The sequence below is a fragment of the Aulonocara sp. 'chitande type north' Nkhata Bay genome, linkage group LG17 (genome assembly GCF_057382095.1).
Source record: "Aulonocara sp. 'chitande type north' Nkhata Bay isolate Kocher_YH1m ecotype deep benthic linkage group LG17, A_spYH_male_GT1.1, whole genome shotgun sequence".
NCBI classification, from domain to species: Eukaryota; Metazoa; Chordata; class Actinopteri; order Cichliformes; family Cichlidae; genus Aulonocara; species Aulonocara sp. 'chitande type north' Nkhata Bay.
In genome coordinates, this window is record NC_141360.1 from 27065619 (window position 1) to 27091971 (window position 26353).

Genomic DNA, 26353 nt, shown 5'->3' on the forward strand with positions numbered 1-26353 from the left:
TGATCACTGGCATCAACAAGCCATTTTTGCCCAGAGAACTGCCATCCACTAGATATATTCTCTGTAAGTCCTACACATGCTTAGCAATTTCTCAAATACTCACAACAGTCATGGCATTAAAAATCATGCCATGATCAAAGTCACTCCAACCACCTTTCTTCCCTATTCTAATGCTTGATTTGAACTTCAGCAGGTCATCTTGAACAAGTCTGTAGGTCTAAATGCGCTGAGCTTCTGCCATATAATTAGCAGATTAAATATTTGTGCTAGTAAGCAGGTGAACAAGTATACCTAATAAAGTGGCTATTAAGTATATGTGACGTCTTTCTTTTTTACATATCTTCAGGTGTTTTTTGTGTTCTAATAATAAACCACTTACATGTGAAGATAAAAAAAAGGACTGCTTTAAAGTGGAAATAATGTAGCTCAAACCCAGGCTGTGCTCTGAATAAAAATTAAACTTATGTTGAAGGCCATGTCAGTTCACAGCAATTTGGAGAAAAACGAATATGGTGTTTGGTCATAGCTATTTAAAGACATGTGAAACTATAATTTTGACTTCCCTTGGTTACTGTGGCGCTATGGCTTAACATGACAATGTAAAAAGAATGTAATATAGTTTGCATTTGGATTTTGTAACTAGGCATATGGGTTTGTTTTCTTACATCGTTAACTGTAGTGGAGTTGAATGTTTTTGTCTGTTTATTATTTCTATTATTAAATTTTTTCAGTTAAACATTTCTGAAAAACAGTGAAACGGTGTATACTCAGATGTGAAGACAAAGTGCGAAAAAACTTAAATGCAGAACCAGATAAGGAACGAATTTCCGTTTTACTTTACATGGTAACATAGAAGCTTATTTAATTATACTTTTCTGTATATGTTTATTCAGGAACTGTAAATAATTGTTACAAATTAGGATATTCAAAAATCCTGACGAGTCATATGCGTTGCATTAAGTAACTCCTTATCGTCACAGAACAGCATAAACTTCTCCATAAATATTCTCTTCCGGGTAACGGCATCGGAAATATTTCTGGATTGCAGAAAGGCGGATACCTGTTTGCTACTTTGCCGTTTAGAACTTTTCGTGAACCATTTTTCCCCGTCACTCGTCATTGAGTCGCCATATCGAACAAAAATTATTATTCTGAGTATTTTTATTTAGCTGAAACTGTATTAGCCTCGACGAGAGTAGTAGTTTTCTAGCCTCAGCTAGCTAACTTTTAACACACTAGCAGATAAGTTGTCAAACCCCCGGCAGTACAACAAGGAAGGTGCAACACCGAACCGACAACAAAAAGATGTGCGATAAAGATCTGATTTGGACACTGAAGACCGGGGACCTGGATGAGGTCAAAGCCACACTGCAAACGGTAATTTAGCTGTTATTTGACTTGCCCACTGTTGTGCTTTTTTTGACTACAGTCAGCATAGCTAAGGTAATCAACGCTAGTTCGTAGAGCTGCTAGCGAGCTAGCGTTAGCTGGAGTTGGGCAATGTTAAGTTAGTAATCCAGAATTGAAAAGCTGTTGGGACATTCTGGGTCTGTAACATTAACGGTAATGTGTGCACCTTTAAACTGGCTTTAATTCGTCTTACGGGTAACGAGACGTGTTTAAAGTTAATCCATTATCACTTTCCGCTGAGAGCAACTTGTTGGTTAGCTAACCAACTATGGTATCTGTTGGTACGTAACACGGGTAACGGCTCTTGACACCAGTAACAATGTTACTGTAACTGGGTGTTTTAAGCACAGTATGTACGTTACTAGAAAACGCATATTACAGTCTTCTATAAGCGTGTTGTTAAGAGAGCTGAGGCAAATGTCTAGCTATATGCTAGCGGCTAATCGAGCAGACAGGGCGGTGGTCTCAGCTGTAGTCTAGGAGATGGAGATGGAGGCTCGGCTAACAGCAACTGCAGCGTTCGTTAATGCCAGCATGCTCTTTTTGGAGCAGCCTGATGAGAAGGTTTCTGCCTATGCTTACCACGCAGAGATGTTTCTGTAAAACAGCTACCTTAGGAAACACGCCTGCATTCGGATTTTGTAGTTGGGTAGTAGCTGGATAGTTTTACTGCCACATGATTTACACTCAGTTGTTTCCCACAAATGACTAACTGAATCTATATTTGCTTCCTCATAAAGTAGAGCTCACTAATGTGTTTAAATTGTAAAATGCTAGTTTCCAATGTAAGTTTTACAATACGTGAAACTAGTAGTAGTAGTATTTATTTATTGTCATTGTCATATACATATATATACATAAACTACATATAGTTTTTGATCAAACTCTTAAAGACTGATAATGCTCAGGATGTTGGTGACTTTTGGGAAGACAGAAGTGTTTTCTTTTTTCTTAGTGTCTTGTTCTATTTGTGTCATCAACTATTAATCACGTGTTTGTATAAATGACTGTTTACATACACTCATCGTGATCGTCATGGTAATTTGGTACTTTTAACTATTTATTTCAACTGTTCTTTTTCTAGGGTGGAATAATTTTACAGCATACAATTTTCCACACAGGGTCAAAACTATACATACCGTCTCCAAGTATGTGACATATTTTAAGATTCTCTTACATACAGCAAAAGAAGAAAAAATTAATTTATTTTTTAGGTTGTCTGAGGTAACGCTATACTTGTTCAACTTGGCACCATAAAGTGCTTGCCACTGTTTCTATGTAGTCACTGATAGATTTCTTTTTTTTTTTTTCCCTTTTTTTTTCACCTTGAGTCTGTGACGTCAAGAAAAGCACAAGTTTTTAGACACAAATAACTGTCCTGTTAATAATATGTATTAATCAAAGGAGCTTGCAAAGAAAAGCGTCTGGACTTCTTTAAGTTGCTTGAAGACGTTTCACCTCTCATCCGAGAAGCTTCTTCAGTTCTAAGGTCAAATGGCGGCGAATCCCAGATTTGTCCGCCATTTGACCTTAGAACTGAAAAAGCTTCTCGGACTGATAATTTTTGCTGCCTAGTTCCCACATTACCATTATTATTATTTTATTAGTAGCCATACCGAATAACCTTCAGTGTTCCTGAAAGGGCAGCTTTAGTGACCTCTTCAAATTCCTGACAAATTGTTGTTCAGTGTTGTGCAGATCAATTACTTGAGCTGCCAGTGTAGGAGGGACTGTGTGAAGTTTTGTGTGCGTGTGTTAACTGCAGGAGGCGAAGACCGCACTTTAAGAACTGTTGATATAAACCACCACTACAAATGATTGACACGAGCTCATGATTACAGTTGGTGACTTCTGAGAAGTGAGGTTTCTTGTGTTCAGCTGTAATTGTGTCATTGACGAAACATGTAGATAAAAATAACTAACCTTTTTCTATAGTATAAATGGAGCACGTTTAATTTTATCAACCACTGAAAGTAACATTTAAACATTTTTAGAGAAGTTTGAGGTTTGATATCAATCAGCTACAGGACTTAGCAAGATGAGAGGTAAGGTCAAACATTGTGTTCAGTATGTTGAATTTGACCTACAAGGATGTTTTTGATAAGGCAGTGCTGCGGTGTGGATTCTGTTTCAGAAATATCTAGTGGTAATAGAACAGAATTTGTGTGCAACTGACCATGTTCATCTGACCCCAAGAAATGGCAGAGTAAAAAGAAATGTGGTGTTTTGTTTTTTTTCCAAAGTGTAACCTTAAGGTTTTAGGTCTACATAAAACTGGATTTATTTTATGTACAAGATTATATTGAGTCCTTTCACAACAGTTATTTCATGAAACTAAATATATATGTGACATTACTGCCATATTAATTCAATGTGTCTGCTTCAAAAAATTCATATTTGGAGATCCGTAGCAGGTTGAGTCTTCATTTTATGCTTTCATGGTAAATATTGTAGCAAATTTAATGTAGGAATTAGAGTCAGGAGATGACTATAATATTAATAATAATGTAAAAACTTGAGGTCATATGTAATCTCATACAGTTTTGATATCAATAATGCACAGTATTTCTCAATGCTGTTTGCCTAGTCTGTCCATTTTATTGCTATCTCATTAATGTTGATCTTAGTTGCCCCAGGAGAACCAACACCTGAGCCTTCATCCCCAGCTTAGGTGTTTATAATATGAAGGTCTTGTGTTACAAGATATTAATGCATCTTCTAGGGCTTCCTATACTTCTATATTCTTGATAGTATACCCATTTTTCTGAGCTGATGAATGCTTTTCTTGCTTCACTTCCATTCGTCCTTATACAGGCAAGTAATTATTCATATACTTCTGGGGAAAAAGTCAGGACTGACAGCCCTCGCTGGGACCAATTTGTGTTTTATTATGGGTCCAAGCAGCAAAAAATGATTTAATAGATGTTACCTTCTTTTGAAGGGCTTTGATTTGTGTTTTCTTTTTTGTTTTTGTCTTGTTTTTTTAAACTAAGAGACACCATACTGGCTTGTGGCAATGCCAAGTTAGGCGATCTCATCCCTGTTAATGTGTACTTTTTCCCTTCTCTAGGCTGAGCATGTGAACCGGACCCTCGATGGTGGGAGGAAGCCGCTGCATTATGCTGCAGACTTCGGTCAGACAGATGTGGTGGAGTTCCTCATTTCTAAGGGGGCAGATATCAATGTAAGAGTTACAACTATCTCAGCTTCATTCTTTTTGCATTAATTTGCCTACTGCTCAGCACTACAGTGACCACAAAAATAACAGAGCCTGTGTCTCCTTCCTTTGACTGTCTAATGTCTGGTTAGAAACAAACCATTATTTGTGTAAACAAAAGCAACCTGGCTTTAATAAAACAGAGTTTATCATATACATTTCTACCCACTGTTCATTGGCTGTTTTTTACCAGTGAGTTGGCCAGGCCTCAGCAGGGGTTTTTTTATGGGTCATAGTGGGCTTCTCATGAGACGCACATAACCACAATTGATCCGCTTGCAGTTAGGGCAGTGAGTCTGTGTTGCCTTACTTAACAGAGGTCTATGCATTTCCTGTTATGCTTAGTAAATTAAGCCCCTCTTAAAAAAAGTTCAGTAGTAGTTCAGGTAATCTTCCTTTCGTGTGAGGCTAAAACCTCTTTGAAAGCCCCAAATTTTCTATGCTAGAAAACCCCTTCTCACATTTAACCTTGATGGCCCCTTGAGGCTTGTAGTTTCAGAAGGTGTGGTAGTGGCCTGATTCAACAAAAGTCTTTTAAATTGCTTTTTACCTTGAAAGCATCATGTGTTAGTAATTTACAATGAGACATGGATGCTTTAACTCTAATGATCAGGAGTAGGAAGTCTCTAAATCTTCATTGCACAGGAAGACTCACATCAGCACGGTGCATCTCACCCTCTGAAAATTGGTATCTGCAAATCAAAAGACTTTTTTTTTCTTTTTAAAACAAGAGTTTAAAAGTGTAACAATATACAATCTTTGCTTTCCCTCCAAAGACCAAAAGTCTTCTTCTTCTCACTCATTCCTCTCTCATCCTCTTCTTCCACAGGCTCCAGACAAACATGGGTTTACTCCACTGATGACTGCCTGTTTTGAGGGTCATCTCTCATGTGTCAAGCTCCTGTTAGAAAAGGTTGGTGCCCTGATTGCGTTCATGTATGCGTATGTAAGCATCTGCACAAAGGAGTGCACTGGTGTCTTTCACCCACTAGTGCATGCTGATGTATCAGTGGTTCCATGTGAGCCATGAGTGCTGATGAGGTAACTCATTGGACAAAAAGCCCTTTAACACATTTCTATGGAGGCTGTGCTGGAATGTTCATAGAGCATCGCAGACTGTCGCTGCTGTGCACTTGCTTTTTTGTTGTTTGTTTCTTTCATTCATAGGAGCACTGCCGTTGGCTTCATCTAAGTCTCTGCTCCATCCCTCCACATTAGCCTCCCTAAGGTGTTTAGCTCTGGAAGTACCTTAAATGCTACTTGGGTCCAAAAAAATACATGCTGCTATGTGCAGATCTAGTCACAGCTGTGAGGAGAGGCACAGAACAGAGTCAGGCACAGCTGGCATTGGCTGTAACACTACAACATAATAACAGGAATACTATAATAAATGTCCAATCTATCCAGCGTCATCTGGCCTTAGAATACACATTTCTGCAGTTCCTTCACAGTTAGACAGACTCATTTGTAAGTGGTGAGCTTTCTTTTACAAAGTCAGTGTTTCTTCTTGCATGTCTTACCTGAATGTTAGACTCAAAAGTGTATGCACTCCTGGCATAATGACACATCTTCTACCCATCAGGACAGCTGTAGCTACTGTTTCACTACTGACCAAATGAGCCCGACTGCAGTTGAATTGATGGCCCTGTGGAGGATGAATGTCACACATTCATTTTAACACACACATATCTTTTTCTGTGTACCCCTCCACTAGGGGTGGGCGATAGAAACGATATACGATAGAAACGATATAAATTTGGCCAACGATAGAGATTTTGACTATACCTCTCTATCGCGATGGCGCATGTTGATGATGTCATCAAGCTGCGCCTGTTTTGGTTTAAAGCATCGCAGCGGCTAAAACCATTATCACCTGCAAATTATGCCAGGCGACAGTCATAGCAAAGAGATGAGGCACTTTTGAAATATGGGGAAAGCCAAAAACTGCGCTTCCTTCACTTCCGTAACATTGATTCATTAATGTTGAATTCTCTCGTAGCTTTTCTATTCCCATGTTGTTGCAGTATATTAATAACTCACCTCATATTGTGGATGAATAGTCTTAGTTGTTCTCCTGACTGACGTTTGCCCCATGTATAGCATCCTGCTATACGATTGCATTTGTCCCTGACCACCAGAATCCCTCACGTTAACTTTTAATGAGTGGAAAAAAAGTTGGTGTTCATCCTTCAGCTTCACTGTGCTAATGTTATGCTAACATAGCTGTGTCGCTAGCAATCACGTAGCACAACATTATATACCAGGTAGTCCAACTTCAGTAACCCTACAAACGCCACTGCTGTTTAGTTTTCTGTCTTCATTTATTTTGGAAGTGGTAGCAGAGCTGTACGTTTTATTTAGTTTCAAAAATCTCTCAGTCAGAACATGGTATGTCATGTTTAGGTGGAAACTAGGGAGCTAACTTCCTTTCTAACTTTTAACTCCGTTAAATTTAATAAATTAAATGGATGTTAAACTTAATTGTTACACCTGCTAAAGCAGCAACGCTGATGATTTTATTAAAGATTAAGGAATTTAGACAGTTTTTAACTCTTAGTGTTCGTTTGACTTTGGGACCTGAAGGGGGAGTTTTGGACCCAGATTACTCCGCAAAGCTCCTCACTACGGCAGCCGTAATGCTCTGACAATCCATCAAGCAGTGCGGCTTACCAAAGTTGTACTAATATATTTTTTAACAGATTTCTGCACGCCAAAATCGGTTCGAGGTCAGTAAGCACAACCAGAATTCATACTGTCGTGAAATCAATCAATGTAGAGCAGTGTCACAAACCACGGAGGCCCCAGAAAAGTGCAATCAAACGATGAGTTTATTAACAGCCCGGAGAAAACATCAACATATGTCTTCTAACCAAAATACATGTTGTGGATACTTATAAAGCAGTGGGGTACACGCCCCCCCATAGCGTCAATGACAGATTAAAATAGGTTCCAGACATTAGTCACAGTTAATCGTACATCTTTAATAGCTATAATCAGACATAGAACTTCTCTTTTCTATAACACCTTCCATACAAGGTAATAAACTTCAAGCCCTCGGGGTCTCTGAGGCTAATTATTGACTCTGGTCGTCTGTTACCAAGTAGAATAAAATATAGTAAGACACCAAATGAGTTGAGGCCTCAGGCCGGACACATTCCTAGATTATATGTATTATATGTACTGTAAGCATGCATTGCAGTTATCCTTCTATGTTCTAGTTTCCCTCAGCATGTATCACCTGGACAGTCATGCCAGTGAAGCTTAAGACCCTTAATGAACTGAACATCAACTCAAAATAAGCACAGATATGCAATGTGTATAAAATACTTTTAACCGTACTTGTAATAAAAGTTAACATAATGGAAGGATCCTCAAATGGACATCTTCAATAAACAACTGTAATGCAGTATCAATACTGTGAGAAATATTATTAGATGAAATAATGCTGTAAAGAATGTTATTAATGCAATTATAATGATGCAGATTATATGGCAGCAATAAAATAATTTCTGTATCTCCACAATACATAAGGCACACTCTCGATTTTTGAGAAAATTAAAGGATTTTAAGTGTGCTTTATAGTGTGGAAAATACGTTATACAGAAGAAAAGAATATCGCGATATATATCGTTACCGCACATGCTTCAAATTATATCGTGATATGAACTTTAGGCCATATCGCCCAGCCCTACCCTCCACCTTATAACACTCATGATGTTTTAAAGAAGCAGGCAGGTATATAGTTGACTGGGTCCTCTATCTCGGTACATGTTTATTATTAAATTTAAGTGGGGAAAAAAAAAGCTTATTTGAACAATGATGCAAAGAACATGGATGTTTCAGTCGGACAGCTTAGCTTTGTAAATGTGCTTCAAACAAATGTGTCATTTTCCAAATTTCAAGCCAAACTATAAAAATTGACAAAAGTACACCACCACTGATTGAGTGGAGTTTGCATTGTGGAAGACTGCATCATGTCATGAAAAAGCATCATTCAAAGGCTGCTCCAGACTGTTATGTGTATATGGGAAGAATTCAGAGAGAGTGAGAATCAGGGGCCTGAGGGTGAGTGAGCAGCTGTCTGTTTCCAGCCAGGCTTAATGAGGCAGGGTAAATGAAAGCTCCTCTACACAGTTGTTTCACAGTAGCATCAAGTAATGGGAAGTGGGGAGGGGTCACACTACAGAATGGGGAAGTCACTTTTTGCAGTCTTTACAATCTCATTGCCAGCAGCCAGACAGACTTTTTAATAGGTTCACAGGTTGAATGGGACTTTGAAGAAGGCATTTTAAAAGAGGAAACCATAATCTGTATATGGGGAAACAACAGTGTTTGGTTAGAGAGGCATGGTTGTGGTATGCTCCACCAACTGATTTCAGTTAATCAGCTGTATTAGTCCTGCATTTTTGGCAGCGCAGCTGCAAACTCTGTCCTGCCTATCAACAAAGGCACCAGAATCTTGTAACTAGTCAGCCAAGAGCGGAAAACTGTTGTCAGCTGGCAATCAGCACTAAGATAAACTGAAGGAAATAACGGACAGGAAAAAGAAACTATATACAGCAAGTCATTTGCTATAAAAGTTGCTAGCATGTCAGCACGCATTTGACATTGCATGTTTCTGACTTAAGTATACATTTGACTCAGAGCTTTTTATTCCTACCATAGACCATATTTATATCCAATGAGCTATTATTTAAGCATTGAAAGATGACACGTTATAGAATGATTTCTTTGCTGAAACTAAGCGGTGTACTTCAAGTTAAGATCTGAGCTGTCACTAGATGATGCATTTAATGTCCCTAAGAGTGTTAATATCACACAGCCACATTTCACTTTCACATTACAATGAGAAATTTGGGTTTTAAAAGCTCATTTTGTCTCTTTAAAAAAAAGACTTCATTATTGGCATTTATTTTCCTTAATTTCTTCTGCTGCCAGTCACAGAACATCCTTCTGAGAGTCAGAAGCTCTTCTGCATTTAAAATAGGCAGCTGTATCATGTAGTGCCTCATCTTTGTAAATCAAAGACCTTTGGGTAAGTTTTGTTTTAGAGAGGGATGAAAGCACAGCAACTTAAGAAAAAGTGTGTGAGTGATTTATTACACAAGTAAAATGAGTTTTGTTATGACAAGGACTATGACGAGGAAATATGAATAATTTTACATTGATTGTCTTGTTTTCATAGTCATTGTAGATCACAATTGTAAATTTAAACTGAAGTCTCATGAATTATCCAGCTACTGGTAGACTTTCAAAAAGCTAGTATCATATCGGACAAGACAGGTGGTCCTAATTCATCACAGTTCTTGATTTTATAATAATTCCAACTAAGTACCATCAATAATTAACACTAGATGCTAATAGTTGCCACAGGGAGCAGGTCTCAGTATATCCATATGAAAGCTTTGAAAACTTCCCATGTATCCCAACATGAGATTAATAGATATTTCAGAGCTACACCAATGATAGTGCTAGTGTAAATCCACTCTGTCTGGCAGCACCTGTAGCTGTGCACAGCTGCCACATTACACTGGATAAAAGGAGCCCACTGAGAATACTGAATTGTGACTGTTGGACTGTCAGACATTCTTGTGTTGGCAGATTAAAAATGGCGTGGTTCCCTTGTGCATCATGGAAGCTGACCCCTGCCCCCAACTGTGTGCCGTGTTGTTGTTGTTAATGAATTATGAAAGGCCATTATTACCCCAAAGGTGACCCAGCTGTAAGATCCTGGCCAAGAGTGCTGACTACAGCCTGCAAAGACCAGCCAGTAAATTTTAGGTCAGCAATAAAAGGGCATACACACACATTTTTCTTTTAATGGGAACTTGCTATTGTCTAGGAAGAAGTACAGTACTGTTTGAAGTCAGTACCTGTTGTTTTTGTGTCTTTTACATCCCTAAAGATTTCCTCCTTTTTTCTCTCTGCCCTTTATGCAAAGAATGGATGGAACATTTATCCTAACTATATAGATAATATATATACACACTCTAGTATAAAACATCTTTCACTTGTCACTGAAGTGTTTTTGTTTTTTGAGGGGGGTAAAAGTGCACACTTGCGGTCTTTATTGCTTCATATTTTGAGATTACCATAAACTTATAAAAGGATTTTATTAGAGGTGGGAATCACCAAACATCCCACGATACGATATTATCACAATACTTAACACACGATACGATATTATTGCAATTTTTTAAAATATTTTGCGATATTCAGATTCTGTACATAAAGGTAAACTTTATCAATATTCATTTTATCTAATATCAAAGTCTCACACTCAGTCTTTCTCTCATTTCAGTCAGTTTTATTGTTGACAAACTGAACAGTTTGTATTACAGTCTAGTCCAACTTAACTGAATGCAACCATCTGGTACAATTATAGCTATTCTGAACTATGCAATTTATGAAAACTATGCAGCCCCTTCAGCAACTGAAGAATTTGAAAGTAAATTAAAACAAAATATAATTTTACATTAAATAAAAAAGTTTTAAACTTAATTAAAATAAAACATGTCTTAAATTAAAATAAGTAAACTGTCATGTTTATTGCTGCCAAAAAAAAGTTAAACACATTTGGACAGTGAAGGAATGTCAGGATTCTTGCTCAGAAAAAGGATCAACATGCTCTGAAGTCAGAGCACAAAAACCTTTTTTGTAACAAAATATCGATTTCTGCTGTCCCTGTATCGATACATTATTAGCGAACAAAATATCACGATACTACACAGTATCGATTTTTTTCCCCCACCTCTAGATTTTATTTCCCACCCCCCACCGTATCTCACCCAGAGCCTTTCTGGCACATCCTGTTGTAATACATGTATTGATCTTATCTTTATCGCTGGGTGTTAAAAATTTGCCCTTTTAACTGCTCAGTAATGTTTGATTGCGGACAGCAGGTCAATAGTCTGAAAATCTTGTGCTTCAAATAGGTTTTGAGTGAGGCTTTGGCTCAATATTTGAAGACTTATGCATTCCATTCACAACAGTCATAATGAAAACTTAATGGACATTTTGGCATGTTGGTGGCATTATATTACTGACCCACTGCTGCTTTGTGTAGCTGTATAATCCAGGGTGATGATGTATCTTATTTTGACTGGAGACACGCTGGGAGTCTATTCTTGTTCATTAGTCTGTGTCTCAATTGGCCATCAACGTCTTTGACTGGCTAGTGTTTGGACAGTGAGGTGATCATGTGGGGTCATTATTCAAGTTGAGTAAAGCTCATTACTCTAAGTGGTGTCAGGAGCGTGCCAGTGAGCTGCTTGGCCGTTGGGGTAGCGTGGTGTATCCTGAAAGGCAAAAAAAGGAAGACTGTGCCAGCACTATTACTGGAACTCGACCATAAATACGGATTTGAAGCATTATCTCTGGCATGGCTCCAGTATACACTTTTTGACAGTATGTTTGGTGACGAGAAGGTAATGATTATGAGAATGGTAGAACCTAAAATATAGTGGTACAAATTATGCAGTTGTGTTTATCATATAGAAGTAGGGCTGTGCGATATGACCAAAATCTCATATCCCGATATAAGAATTCTATCGTCCCGATAACGATATAAATCACAAAAATTTAACATTTTCTGTAAATTCTGTGAATCTCGGGCAACTCGTCTTGCGGGAAGTGTTTCCGGCTGCGTGTCATGTAGCTGGAGTCGAGTGTTTTAACTGATGCATGAAACTATACATTTTTAGTAGGGGTGCAACGATACTCGTATCAATATTGAACCGTTCGATACAGTGCTTTCGGTTCGGTACGCATATGTATCGAACAATACAAAATTTTTAATTTATTTTATCAATTTTCCTTCTGACGATGCTGTCTGTGTTGAGAGCTCAGTGGATCTGCGCTCGACAGTGCAGCCTAGGCGGAGTAATCGATCACAGATCCACTGAGTGCGGCACAAGCTAGCGAGACAGAAGTTAAGCTCTCCTTGCAACATGGCAAATTGAACCTCCCCCACCCTCATTCAGATGTGGCCTTTGGAACTATTTTGGTTTTCATGTGAGGTATGACCCTGAAGGTAACCGCGTCATGGACAAAAGTAAAACAGTATGTCAGATGTGCCACGCAATGCTCAATTACATGGGTGGGAACTACTGCGTTAGCGCAGTTAGCTCGTTAACACGTTGACGCCGTCCAGCCCCACGCACGGGGCAATCCGCGGTAGCTCGTTAACGAAGATTTGCCGTGTTGTGGCGTTAACGTCATTCCAGATTAACGCTGACAGCACTAGTGGGAACACAACTAGAGATGGCACGATACCACTTTTTTTATGTCCGATACCGATATCATAAATTTGGATATCTGCCGATACCGATATGAATCCGATATAGTGGTTTTTAATCAACAAAACTGTTTTTTAAATATCTTGCTGCATTTTGTATAAGTTCATACTCAAGTTTAAAACAACAACTACACTAAAGCTATTCTGTTATACCTGTATGCAAAAAAAAATATTTCATAGTTCAGCAATACTGATCAATCTAATAAACTTAAACCTACACCATCCTCCCTATTCTGGTATTTTAAAGAGTACTTAGCATATATATTAAGCAACCTAACTAATAGAGTTCCAACTCCCAGCAACAATAAAAATAAATAAATAAAAAATAGGGAACCACCCCTCACGCTCCACCTCATGATGCTTAATCGACGTAATCAACCTTAATTTGATGCAGTGTGAAAAAAAAAAATGCACAGAAATCAATTATTTTTCAAGAAATATTAAATAGATTCAACATCTTTCTTCAACAAAATTGCAGACTGCACAGATGGTACCTTCCCAAAGGAAAAAGTACTATAGCTTACTAGAGTATATATATTAGACTTAATAGTTACTATATACAGTAATTGACTTCTATTCATTTTACATCAAATTAAAACTTTGGGTGTCAGATAATTATTTATTAAAAGCTAGACATTTTAAATGAGAATAAGAAAGAAAAGTATGTCTTTGTGCCCCCTTTTCCCTGTTAATGCCCTATCGGCCCCCCTGGCTAAACTTTGCTAGATCCGCCCCTGCACAGTTACCAGCGTCAGCTACGTAGAAAAAGATCCTCGAGTAGAAAGTAATATTAAATACATTCTAACAATAGCTGATCAAGCTTAAACGTGCTGCTGTTGTTCAGCCGCTGGTTTCCTCTTTCTGGTGCAAAGTGGGCCAAAAGCAAACTAGAGTCACGGACTCGCGACAGAAAAGCCGATCAGCTGATCGTTAAGCAGTTTCATGATTGAAGTAGCAGCAAGAAGAGGCAGTCGTTTGTTAAGCTTAACGCAGGAATGCTTTACAAACATTCAGAGATGGACTTACACACTTGCTTTACTTCTCTCGGGATAACTTTATCGGAGATGAAATGCCGGGTTGCTAGCGAAGCTCCACATGCTATCCAGACCACCGACAGGTCCCGCATGCCACAGCCGCTCTATCACGTGACGCATACTGCTCCAACGTGCTAACGTTCTGAGGTGAGTTACGGGGTGTTGCAAGTTTTGTGAGGTGCTTTCGTGATATTTAATGGATCGGATTACATTTTTTATTTTTCTCCGATATCCGATCCAGTAATTTAGGTCAGTATCGGACCGATACCGATACGTAATATCGGATCGGTCCAGCTCTAAACACAACGAATATGACTGCACATTTACGCTGACATCATCCTCGTGCAAAGACAAGTGGAAGCAGACAAAAACAACAAGCAGGCATGCTACAAACTTTACCCGAGTCATTTAGACAGCTGTTAGCACATGATTCTCCTCATGGGGACCTGATATGTTTAATATGCTGCTGAGAATATAGCCCAGAAGAAACGTATAGTATAGCTTTTATTTTGGAAAGAGCCATTTCTCTGTAATAAACTCTTTTTCCAAAGATGAGTGATTTCTCCATCAGATTTTTTTTTTTTATTACTTTGTTGTTTCATCAACATTAAATTTAAAAACTGTGCTTTTGAGTTAAAATATATATTTATAATTTTAATAAATGACAAATTAAAAAGGCATGAACATTTTTTTTGTATCGAAAAAATATCGAACCGTGACACCAAAGTATCGAACCGAACCGTGAATTTTGTGTATCGTTGCACCCCTAATTTTTAGATATAAGTTGTAAAGGCCGCCGTTTTCTTTGAGTATTTATTACACGGCGTGCTGCGGGGAAAAGCCTGTTCTAACGTTTGAGTCTAAGGTTTATTTTTTAGCACCTGGTAGCTCCTTTTTTAATTCTCATCCGTAAATAATCTTCTCTTTCACGTGATTCCGTTTATTTTGAGAAGTCTCAACAGGATCTTGAGCTTTATTGTGAAAGGTTTATGTGCTACATAAACAAGCGGACACGCGATGGTTTTACCGTCGTTATTGCTAAATACAACGCATAAAAACAGGTGCTTGTCCGTCCGTAGTGTGGTTATATAAAATATAAGAGAAATAGAGAACTTTAAGAAATTAATATAGCCACTACAGTGACCATCAGAACAATGAAAAAAGATTGCCACAAAGAGTTTATTTTGCGACACCACGAAACAATAGCGTAAAATGAAACGATAGACGTTTTTATATCATCATCCGATATATATCGTTATATCGAACAGCCCTATATAGAAGGCTTATTTGTCGCCATGAAGGCAGTGATTATTACTAAAGTCAACATGTAATGCTTTTTTTTGCAATTTTGATGAGGTCTGTAGTAGGGCTGGGCGATATATCGAGTTTTTAAAAAAAATATCGATATATTTTCATACGAGATATAAGATGTGACAACATCGTTTATATCGATATAGTCTATGTTACGTTATAATTATATTTGTGGAGCCGCAAGTTTGCCTCTCTTTCGTCCATTTTTGTCTCTACGCTGCGTTACTGGGCCTCGCCTCTCCTTCACTGAGCACAACTCCCCCCTCCCCCATAGCTTCACCTGCAGGCAACGACAAGATGAACACTGCAAATCTCTGTTAACGAGTTACCACAAGTTAGCATTACGGCTACCGTAATGGAGCCTCGCGGAGTAATACGTACTGTGCTTCAACGTAATATTACCGTATATTGTGTGTGTGTGTGTGTGTGTGTGTGTGTGTGTGTGTGTGTGTGTGTATAAGGATCATAAATGGCACCTGTTAAGAGACACGGTTACAAAGAGGATTTCAAACTCCAGGCTGTCAGTCATGCAGTAGAAGTTGGGAACAGAGCAGCTGTGAAATCTGTCTGTCTTTGTTATTATGCTCAGCGTCTTTTAGTTTACATTTTGACTGCACAATTGTGAGCTTTTTGTTATGCACAAAAACAACATTGTGTTCTTTTATTTATGGAGCATTATTATTTAATAAATGCTGATAATTTATTTTTGAGTAATTTCTTCATGTACATCTATGCTGTATGTTAATAAAAGTGCCTGATTGACATCTGGGACACAGCTTTGACTAAACTCTCTTTTTGTTCTTACCTTATGGCTTTAAAAAAACAAAACATCGAGATATATATCATATCGCCATCCAGCTAAAAAATATCGAGATATGAATTTTGGGTCATATCGCCCAGCTCTAGTCTGTAGGGTTGATTAAGTTTGGACTGAACCGACGACTAATGTCCTCTCCAGAGCTGGAGAAAAGGGAAGGGATAAAGAGAATCATCTCCATTCCTCTCCTCTTTTCCCAATAGTAAGACTGGGCAATATATCTTGTTTTTTAAAAAGATTGATAGATTTTTATACGAGAGATAAGATGTGACAATATCGTTTATGTCGATATAGTCTATGTTGCGTTATAATTACACTTGTGGAGCCGCTGGTTTGCCTCTCTTTGGTCCACATTTGTCTCTACGCAACGTTACTCTGTCCCGCCTCTCTCCTTCACTGAAAACAACTCCCCCCTCCCCATCGCTTCACCTGCAGCCAGCATCAAGATGCTGATAATTTATTTCTGAGTTTTTTTTGTTTTTTTTTTAAATGTACATCTACACTGTATGTTAATAAAAGTGCCTGTGTGACATCTGCGACACATGGCTTTGACTAAGAACTCCCTTTTTGTTCTTACTTTATTGGTTTAAAAAATATCAAGGTATATATCGTATATCGCCATCCAGCTAAACAATATCGAAATATGAAGTTTGGGCCATATCGCTCTACCCAGTAGCACATCAGAGTAGGGCTGCCACGATTTGTCGACTAGTCACGATTACGTCGACTATCAAAATCGTCGACGACTGATTTAATAGTCGACGTGTCGTTTGAAGCTTTGTAAGATCGCAAAAGACGCAGGAATAATAGCAGGATTTAAGAGTGTAATAACGGACTGAAACAGAAGATGGCAGCACAGCATGTACAAGGATGCCAGCTGCCGTTAAACCCCGAAGAAGAAGAAGCAGCTGTGTCCCAGAATTCATAGCGCGGCCCAGCTTAGTTTCCAACAATGGCGGTAGCTAGTTAGTTTTAATATTACTCTTATTATTCTTTCTGGGTCACAAAATAAACGTTTAACATATTTTCAGGCAAGAATGTAGCTGTGTAAACCTCAAATATCTGCTCAGTTTATCAGGACACCACATATTTTCAAAAGCGCTCCGACGTTTTCAGAGACGTCTGTTACCCACTAGCTCGATAGCTAGCCGGGGGCTAGGTCACTAGCGCCGTGAGAACACCGGACTCCCGGCAAATTGTTTTCAAACCCACCGCCGTCTTTCGCGACTCAGGTTAAATATATATGAGTCACTTAGATAAATTAAAAATGTTATTGTTTGGCTTTTTTTTTAGTATTTTATTTGTTTATTTGCTGAGATTAAAGTTATAGTTTTTACACAGCTGAATAAACGTCAAGCAGACAGCTGATTATCAGAAGTGTGAGATGCTGGAGAATATACTCCGGTGTCCTGTTATATTTTAGATAGCAAGGAGTTTATTAAACTTTACCGAAACAATCTGCAAATTTCATTAAAATTGAATAAACTATCATCTTGTCTTTATTTTTAGTTAGCACCTTAAAAGCTTAAAGCTGTAAGCTAATGATAGTTATATAAGAGCAGATGCTGCTGGTGCAATAAGCTGTAGTTTTACGTCCAGTGGATGATGATCTGATTAGTCGACTAATCGCATAAATAATCGGTGACTAGTCGACTATCAAAATAATCGTTTGTGGCAGCCCTACATCAGAGTAAGAGATTATGGTAATTGGTTATCAGGTACCTGGTATGCATGAATCTGCATTTTCAGGGAAAGTTAAGTGACAGAAGAACAAAAATTGTTTAACTTGTTAGAAGGAGTAGACTTTGAAACTGAGATAAATGAAAAAAGATTAAAACATTATTATCAGGGAAAAAAAATTTGTTTTTTGCCTGGCAAGCTGCCCTGTCTCTGACAAGATGAATTACACTGAAGAAACCCTTTGTTTATTTGCAGGTAAGGTAGGGGAGGGAAGTATTTTTATTTATTTATTTATTTAGAAATTGAAAGATCTGCCTACCAAAGCCATCGTTTTGTTTTTGTTTTGTTTTGGGGGTTTTTAACACTGCAGGATTTGATTAAAGACTCAATTTCACACAACTTCACTTAAAAAAAAAAACGTTTGTCATTGTTTATTTTATAGTTGATAATGTACAGCTTTTGTGTGAGATCAATTCTTCATTATACAATGAAGACTGGCCCCACTTAAAAAAAAATTTCTGCACAGACAACCAAATCAGTTATCATTTTGTTAATTAGTGAGCTTTATAGAAGCTGGTTGTCAGATTTTATTCCCCTTGAAAAGAGCTGTTCCACTGTTTCTCCTTGCATCCATGTTTTATGTCCCAGCTAAGACACATTAGCTGTCAACCATCATCATTTTTAACAGACATGGGAGTGATGTGAATTTTATTATGTAATCCTTTGCAAGAATGCTTAAAAAAAAGACAATTTCATAAATTTAACTTAGTATCTCTAACAGGCATGTTTGATACCATCAGAATAATCAGATAAAATGTATAAAATTCACATTGAAAAAGTGAGAGAACAGGTCTCACTAGTCTTCATACCGCAAGTGTTGCATAACAGAGCTCTAACATGTTTAACTAGAGTGTTGACAGGAGCATTATGCCAAGAAATGTGAAGTATGTTCTGATAGGGGGGGTGCTATCTCTCATTTTGTCTTCCATTTCCTTACCAATTAGAGCTGTAGATGTGACAGGTTACCAACTCAACCCTGGTAAATCCCTCTCCTCGCTTTATGCTCTGTTGCTCTTGTGGCATGGAATTTGCTCCCAGATAACCATCCTCCTGCTACCGGGTACTCGAACTGGGGCACATTGTTTTTGATGCCCTGCTTCTCTACGCAACAATAGCCTCTCTCTGCCTTGGTTCTGTAAGCTCTTTTGCTAAGAGGCTAAACTTGGCAAGCTAAACAAAGGGACGCGTTTCCACTGCAAGGCCTTCCACTCCTACTTTGCCATTAAATCTGTTGTCACTACAAATGCATTAAAACATGTGGCCTGTTTCTTTCTCTCTCTCTTTGTTTTTGTGTGTGTGTGTGTCTGTGTTTTTTTGTCCATACTAATCTAAATGGCTATTTCTTCTCCCATCTCCTTCACATTGATTCTGTTATCCCTCAAAGCTTGAATGGATTTGTGTCTCAGTGTGTGTGACTTCAGCCCCTCTTAGTCATGGACTCCTTTCCATTGATCTGATAGCCTCTGAATGTGGCAGCTTTATGTCTGAATGACCACCCTCACGACCACCCTCACTTTTCTGTAAAGATCTTTTATGCCACAGCCTTTCTGCGTCCCTAAAGCAGTCAACCAAGGGAAAGTCTTGTCCTTGTTGTGTTCATGATTGTCCTACATACCTTTCCTGTGTCCCTGAGTATGCAAGGGTTTGGCTGATGTAAAATTCATAATCGGACCATGAATGCAAGGCTTTGTTTGGACGTCGGCATGCCTGCCAGTTTGTGCTGGTTCTGCACTATAATTGAACCAAATATACATGCCTCTTCCGGGTGGACTCCCTGCAGCTTAAAGAAAAGTATAACAATAACTACACAGCCACAGTGTCAGAGTCAGCATACACATATTATCACAGCTCAAATGAGTAAGGGGCTAGTCTAAAGTAAGTCTTGTCTCTCTTCCTTTGGCAACTACCGTAACTTTTGTCTATGAGTTTTTCACTCATCTTTCTCAAAAAGTGAAAGATGCATTTGTACACCAGAACAATTGAACCTGTGAGATACTTTATAACTAACATGGCCTCTTTCCAGTTGAATCTTATCAACTGATTCCTGATGTTAATGATTTTGTTCATTAGGGATGTGTATGCACCCCCCCCAGACTGAGCTTTTCCCATTTCTGGAACAAACCTCTTCTGATTTCGCTTTAGCTTGGCTTCCAAATGCATCTACTCAAGGCTCAGTGCTTGGCCAACAGTTTTGTTTTTGAGTACACAGTTCAGCTCTGAAAACTAAATCACAGCTGGTGCAATTTGGGTCCAAAAACTATGCTTCGATTTTAATCCCTTGTTTTGGTTTCCTTAATCTTCCCAGTTCTTCAGATGTGGGTAAAACGAATAAGAAGTGTGTATGAAGGAGTTTGGGTCTGACTAGTTCTGTACGGCTCTTAAGTAGCCACGCAAGCTTTGGACATTGCTCACGGCGGCGTTATCAATGCACTATTTGACTGTCACGTTTGAGCAGATGTCACTAAAGTTTGAGGCACCAAGTAAACATTGTGTCCCCTCTCCTCCACAGGGAGCTGACAAAGACCAAAAATCACCAGACGGCATGACTGCCCTTGAAGCTGCTGCTACTGAGCCCATAAAAGCTCTGCTCAAGTAAGACACCACAGTGTGGGAGGTGGCTGGGCAGCTGTATGAACGGGCACTCAAATGGATGCAGTGATCTCCTGAGAGAAGATGGACTTGCCCCTTTGACCCTGATCAACCTCTGTCTCAACAATGCTTTTGTCTGTTTGTTGGAGGTTCATTTTGTCTGTCTGGTGGTCTTCCTTACATTGTAATTTCTCTTTTCCCCAGGTTTTTGGGATAGGATTTTTTTTTCCCCTTAGTCCTCTGTTTTTAGCCATTTAACAGAAGGACTTGTCAGTTATGTCTCCCTTAGGGACCAAACACTTGGGGAGTGCTCTTGAACCTGGATCTTAACACTGCTCAGATTAGTAACAGACTCTATAACACAAACACAAAGCTTTCATATACGAGTAAATGCACATCTTTTTCTTTTTTTTTCTTTTTTTTTTTTGCAGTTGTGTTGTAAAAAAATACTGAAATTAAATTGTAATGGATCAGTAGTGTGTTAATATTTTTACAACTTCACAGTTTAAGTATTTTATGGCCAGGGTTTCTCATGAACATTACTTGCACTGCACTATACTTGATAAGACTAAAAAGATTAAGTTTAATTATGTTAACATTTCATTATGTGTGGCCTCTTCCTGTACTTTAATTTTTTTTATAGATAGATCAAATTGTCCCTCAAATCTAAGCTTAATATTTTAGAGATGTTGGCTGAGGGAGCTGCAGAGGTCAGATTTTTCTTTTCTACTTGGTGATGTATCACTTACATATCAAATGGTGTTTTTTCCACAAATTTTACATCATTAAGGTATTCTCTATTCTTTGACCAATCACCATGCTGGCTAACTAGAATGACTTGAATATTGCAATTTTCAAACGTGTTACTCAATCCCTTTTGAAGCAATGTTAACAGCACATAATAGGATTAGATATTTTAGAACTTTCTTCATTTTGCCGCCCCTGGGTGAGAGTTCAGAGCAAAAACTCCCTTTCCCTTTCCCTTTTTTTTTTTTTTTTTTCTTTTCTTGCAGCTTCTCTGAGTATTTTGTAACTAATGGGCTCTAGGGGTTGTAAGTGATGGGTTAATGGGAGTCAGATTTGAAAGTTGTTGGTAGGGTTTTTTTTTTTTTTTAGGTTTTTTTTTTTTTTTTTTATTCCCCTTGCCTTGTTCGTTTTTTCAGTTCAAAGCCCTGCCTGTTTTGCTGCATGTCAAAACTGCCTCTGCTTTTATGCTATGAAATGGTCACTGTCCTCTTGGTTGCTTTCAAACAAATTACAACAATGCAATAGACAAAAAAAAGAATGCTCTTGCTGACTTTGTTGTGACAAAAGTCTGTAAAAACAAATAAAAATATAAAAAAACACATCTGTCATCAGTATCCATTTTCCTTGTAAACTAGAGAGGGAAAGGGCGAAGGACTGTCAAAAAGATGTTTAAGATTAATGATGGGTCAGCTGTGAGAATGCTTTCTTTATTATCTAAAGCAGAAGCACATTTTCTGTGGCAAAACGCATTCCCTTAAATTTGTCACATTTCTGTTGTGCACTGTGGTGACCTTTAAGTTGGATTAGATGAGGGCATTACTGTGATTTTTATGCTGAATTCACTCAAGATGGGATTTGCTGACACCACAGTGCTGCTTGTAACAAAATCTTGTTGAGGTGTTGACTTCAGCAGAATGTTTTACCAAGAGGGATGCTCTTCACAGACTTGTTGATACCAAAACCACATTTATATGTGTGATGCAGCCATCAACACCTCAGCAAACATCAAAGTGATACGGTTCTATATTGGTGTTTTTAGGATTTGAAAGTTAGTATTACATTAAATGCATTATCTTGGGACTTGCAGAAACTTAACGTAATTTACTGATTTGCGCAATCAGCACAAAGAGCTTTCACAGTATAATGCCAAGTAATCAAACAGTCATTGATTGTCCTGGTAAAACTACCTTACCTTAAATATTACCTGCTGCATGTGTTAAAATCCTTGTGGCAGTAGAGTCAGCGCTACACAAGTAATGGCTGTAATAGAGTACAAGCACAGTAAACAGGATGAACTCTAGTTGCACTCATTTCTCTAACTTGTGATAATTGGTTAATAGAATGAATGAAGATCTGTAAACAAAGTGGGATAATTGGAAAATGAGCTAAAAATTTGAAACTAGTGTGCCTCTCCTTAATAGCTAATGTTAGAGTGCTCATCATCTTAGGCAGCTACACTATATTGTGAAATTATTTATTCACTCACCCAAATCATTGAATTCAGGTATTCCAATCACTTCCATGGTCACAGGTGTATAAAATCAAGCACCTTTGTGAAAGAGTCGATCGCTCTCATATCCTGAATGCCAGTGTGGTACCATGATAGTATGCTACAGCTGCAACAACTCCAGTCATGAAATTTTCTCACTACTAAGTATTCTGCAGTAAACTGTTAGTGGTATTTTGACAAACTGGAAGTGACTGGGAATGACAGCAAGTCAGCTAAGAAGTGGTTGGCCATGTAAAATAACAGTGGGATCAGTGAATGCTGAAGTGTATAGTGCACAGAGGTCACCAACTCAAAACTTTTGGCAGTGTTCTACTCACATGGTGTATAATGCATGTGTGGTGTTGTTGACTTCGAATGAGGATATAGACAGGTGGTGAAAGAAATACTCCCAGGGATCTGCTGACACTCCTTTTATAGAGGAAACAAAGTAAGGGGGATGGCTCGCCCATCACTAGCAGCGAGGTTACTGAGATAGTTAGCCACCTTGCTGGTGGGCCACTGGAGTGGGTGAGATTGGCTCATATTTCCTTAAGGTCTAGGATGTTGTCCAAGTGTCTCGGTTGACACACCTCTGCAACACTGCATGGAGATAAATACATAACATAATTAAACAATAATTAGATAATTTCCTCAGGGATTAATAAAGTATTCTGATCTGGGGACGGTGCTTCTGGAGTTGCAGACTGGGGTGGTGGTTCCCATCATTAACCTCCTAAGACCCGAACTCTTCCACGACATGCATTTTTAATTTCTCTTTGATATTTGGGAATATTAGGGCCTGATGAATGTAAAAACAAAGAATTACCAGATTTTTTTTAACCTTATTTTTGTTTCTAAGAAAAATAAGATCCACATATGAGGATATTTGTTTAAAATTTTGATAGAACAGTAGCAGCATAATGTCCTCATAAATGGATATCAGGCCCATGTAGAGCAAAATTGAGTATTTTAGTCTAACCCAAAATGTGATGTCCACATATGTGGACGCCAGGTCCTAGGAGGTTAAAAAGGAAGTTTGGAGGGTGTATGCTGATTATAGGGGGATCACACTACTCAGCCTGCCTGGAAAGATCTACAGTAGGGGCATCTGCCTATTAGTTGAACTTAGAGAAGGCATTCAACAGCATCCCTCACGGTATCTGTGGGATATGTCATAGGAGTATGGGGTTTCTGGCCTGTTGCTATGAGCCTTTTGATCCCTGTACCCCAGACTGAAAGGTTAGTATGCGTTGCCAGCAAAATATATATATATATATATATATATATATATATATATATACACACCCAGCACGCCCCTGCGGGCGGTTTATCCTTCAAGCTCGGGTCCTCTACCAGAGGCCTGGGAGCTTGAGGGTCCTGCGCAGTATCTTAGCTGTTCCCAGGACTGCGCTCTTCTGGACAGAGATTTCCGATGTTGTTCCCGGGATCTGCTGGAGCCACTGGCCTAGCTTGGGAGTCACCGCACCTAGTGCTCCGATTACCACGGGGACCACCGTTACCTTCACCCTCCACATCCTCTCGAGCTCTTCTCTGAGCCCTTGGTATTTCTCCAGCTTCTCGTGTTCCTTCTTCCTGATATTGCTGTCATTCGGAACCGCTACATCGATCACTACAGCCGTCTTCTTCTGTTTGTCTACCACCACTATGTCCGGTTGGTTAGCCACCACCATTTTGTCCGTCTGTATCTGGAAGTCCCACAGGATCTTAGCTCGGTCATTCTCCACCACCCTTGGGGGCATCTCCCATTTTGACCTCGGGACTTCCAGGTTGTATTCGGCACAGATGTTCCTGTACACTATGCCGGCCACTTGGTTATGGCGTTCCATGTATGCCTTGCCTGCTAGCATCTTGCACCCTGCTGTTATGTGCTGGATTGTCTCTGGGGCATCTTTACACAGCCTGCACCTGGGGTCTTGCCTGGTGTGATAGACCCCAGCCTTTTCGAATGTTGGAACACTGAGCTACTAGTTGTTTCGCCGTCATTGTGGATGTTGGGTATCGAAGAATCCATAGGTCCCTCATCCTATTCATCCTATTCATGTAGCCCCTTCCGCCGGGGTTACTTGCGTAGTAGCATTCCAACAACGCCCTGTTTTCGTCTCTTCCCCATCGATGCCTTCTTGTTCCAGTAGCCCACTTTTCGTCAGGGTGCCCTGGTTCCTCAACACCTGACGCGGACCTTGTGGTATATGGTAAAGTGGTATCGTGCCATCTCTAGTATATATATATATAACTGTCTGTCACACATGAGGGGAAAGGATCAGTTGACAAAGAGCGAGCGAGTGAATTCGACAAAGTCGAAAGCTGACGGCAGCTCGCGGCCCTTGCTGTCGAGGTAGGGCTTCATGTGTGACAGACAGTTGGATCAGCAGCTGGATAGCGTAGTGGTTAGACTACACGCCTTTGGGACAGAGGATCGCAAGTTCGATTCCTGCCTGGGGCGTCTGTATCCAGTAAGGGTCCTAAGGTCTAGCCTCATATATATGTATATGTATGTATATATATATATATATGTATGTATATATATGTATGTATATATATGTATATGTATGTATATATATATATGTATATATATATGTGTATATATATATATGTATGTATGTATGTATATATATATATATATATGTATGTATATATATATATATGTATGTATATATATAGGTCAGACTTCCTGGTGGGTGTTGAACTTCACCAGGGCTGTCCTTTGTCAGCAGTCCTGTACATATTTTTTATGGGTTGGTCAACAGTTTTCACTTTGGTGTTCTCAAGATCTTGTTGTTTTGCTGATGTGGTTCTGTTGGCTTCATCAGGTGGTGGCCCCCAGCTTGCACTGGAGTGGTTCGTAGACTAGTGTCAAAGGGCAGGAATGAGAATTAGCACCTCCAAGTTTGAGGCCATGGTTGTTGTGGTGAAAAGTGAGCATAAAAGCAAAGCTATTTATTTACCTGTTGATCTACACAAGTTGGTGAGGGACTCACTAGAGCCAATACTCCTCCATATGGAAAAGAGCCATCTGAGTTGGTTCCAGTTTAGAATGCCTCCTGGGCAGTGTTCCTAGTATGTCTTATTTGGAGGAGGCCCCAGGGCAGACCCATGCTCAAGAGATCTTTTTGCTGGCCTGAGAATACCGTGTTGTTCCCCTGGAGGAGGTGGCTGGGGAGAGGGAGGTCTGGGTTTTTCTGCTTAGATTGCTGCCCCTGCAGCCTGGCCCTGGCAGGAGATGGATTGATGGATGGCAAGCCTCGTATAGGTTTATTAGGTGAGAAAAGGGGTCTTGCCATACTTTAATTTTCCTTTTTCCAGTCTATTTATTTTACATAAACAAAAACTGTCATTCCACTGTTATTTAGTATAATGGGATTATATGAATAACTGCGGTAATTTTCTAGTACAAGGAATATCATGCTGTTTGACAAATTTTACCTTTGGTTTTTCTTGTAGCCTTGGGCAATCTAATCAGTATTTGTGAACTTAAGCAACTCTGTCACAAATATATAAAACTGCACACTCTAATCTTTGTTGCCATACCAATCTATCGCCTCGAGCAATTCCATTATGAATCATGGACTGATTTTGACTCCCACTAGATTTGTCTGAATGTCTGGATTCAAATAAACTCTTTATAATAACAGGACAGGCAGTTCTGATACAGAAAATGCACTCATCCGGTCATCCACCATCA

The 26353-nt window shown here is 39.0% G+C and overlaps 1 protein-coding gene across 1 annotated transcript; it reads left to right on the forward strand.

The window, feature by feature from the left end:
- The first annotated feature begins 823 nt into the window (after positions 1–823).
- Positions 824–21760, forward strand: mtpn (myotrophin). Its single transcript, XM_086269416.1, has 4 exons — positions 824–1377; positions 4481–4594; positions 5457–5540; positions 20335–21760. Exons 1-4 carry the CDS (start codon positions 1306–1308, stop codon positions 20419–20421), a joined length of 357 nt encoding a protein of 118 aa, XP_086125542.1. The 5' UTR covers positions 824–1305; the 3' UTR covers positions 20422–21760.
- The last annotated feature ends 4593 nt before the right edge of the window (positions 21761–26353 follow it).

Bases quoted from the DNA above. Each gene is read 5' to 3' on its own strand.
- mtpn (XM_086269416.1), top strand. From the start codon at position 1,306: ATGTGCGATAAAGATCTGATTTGGACACTGAAGACCGGGGACCTGGAT. The intron at 4,595-5,456 runs GTAAGAGTTACA...CTTCTTCCACAG, and splicing joins CTAAGGGGGCAGATATCAAT to GCTCCAGACAAACATGGGTT. The intron at 5,541-20,334 runs GTTGGTGCCCTG...TCTCCTCCACAG, and splicing joins TCAAGCTCCTGTTAGAAAAG to GGAGCTGACAAAGACCAAAA.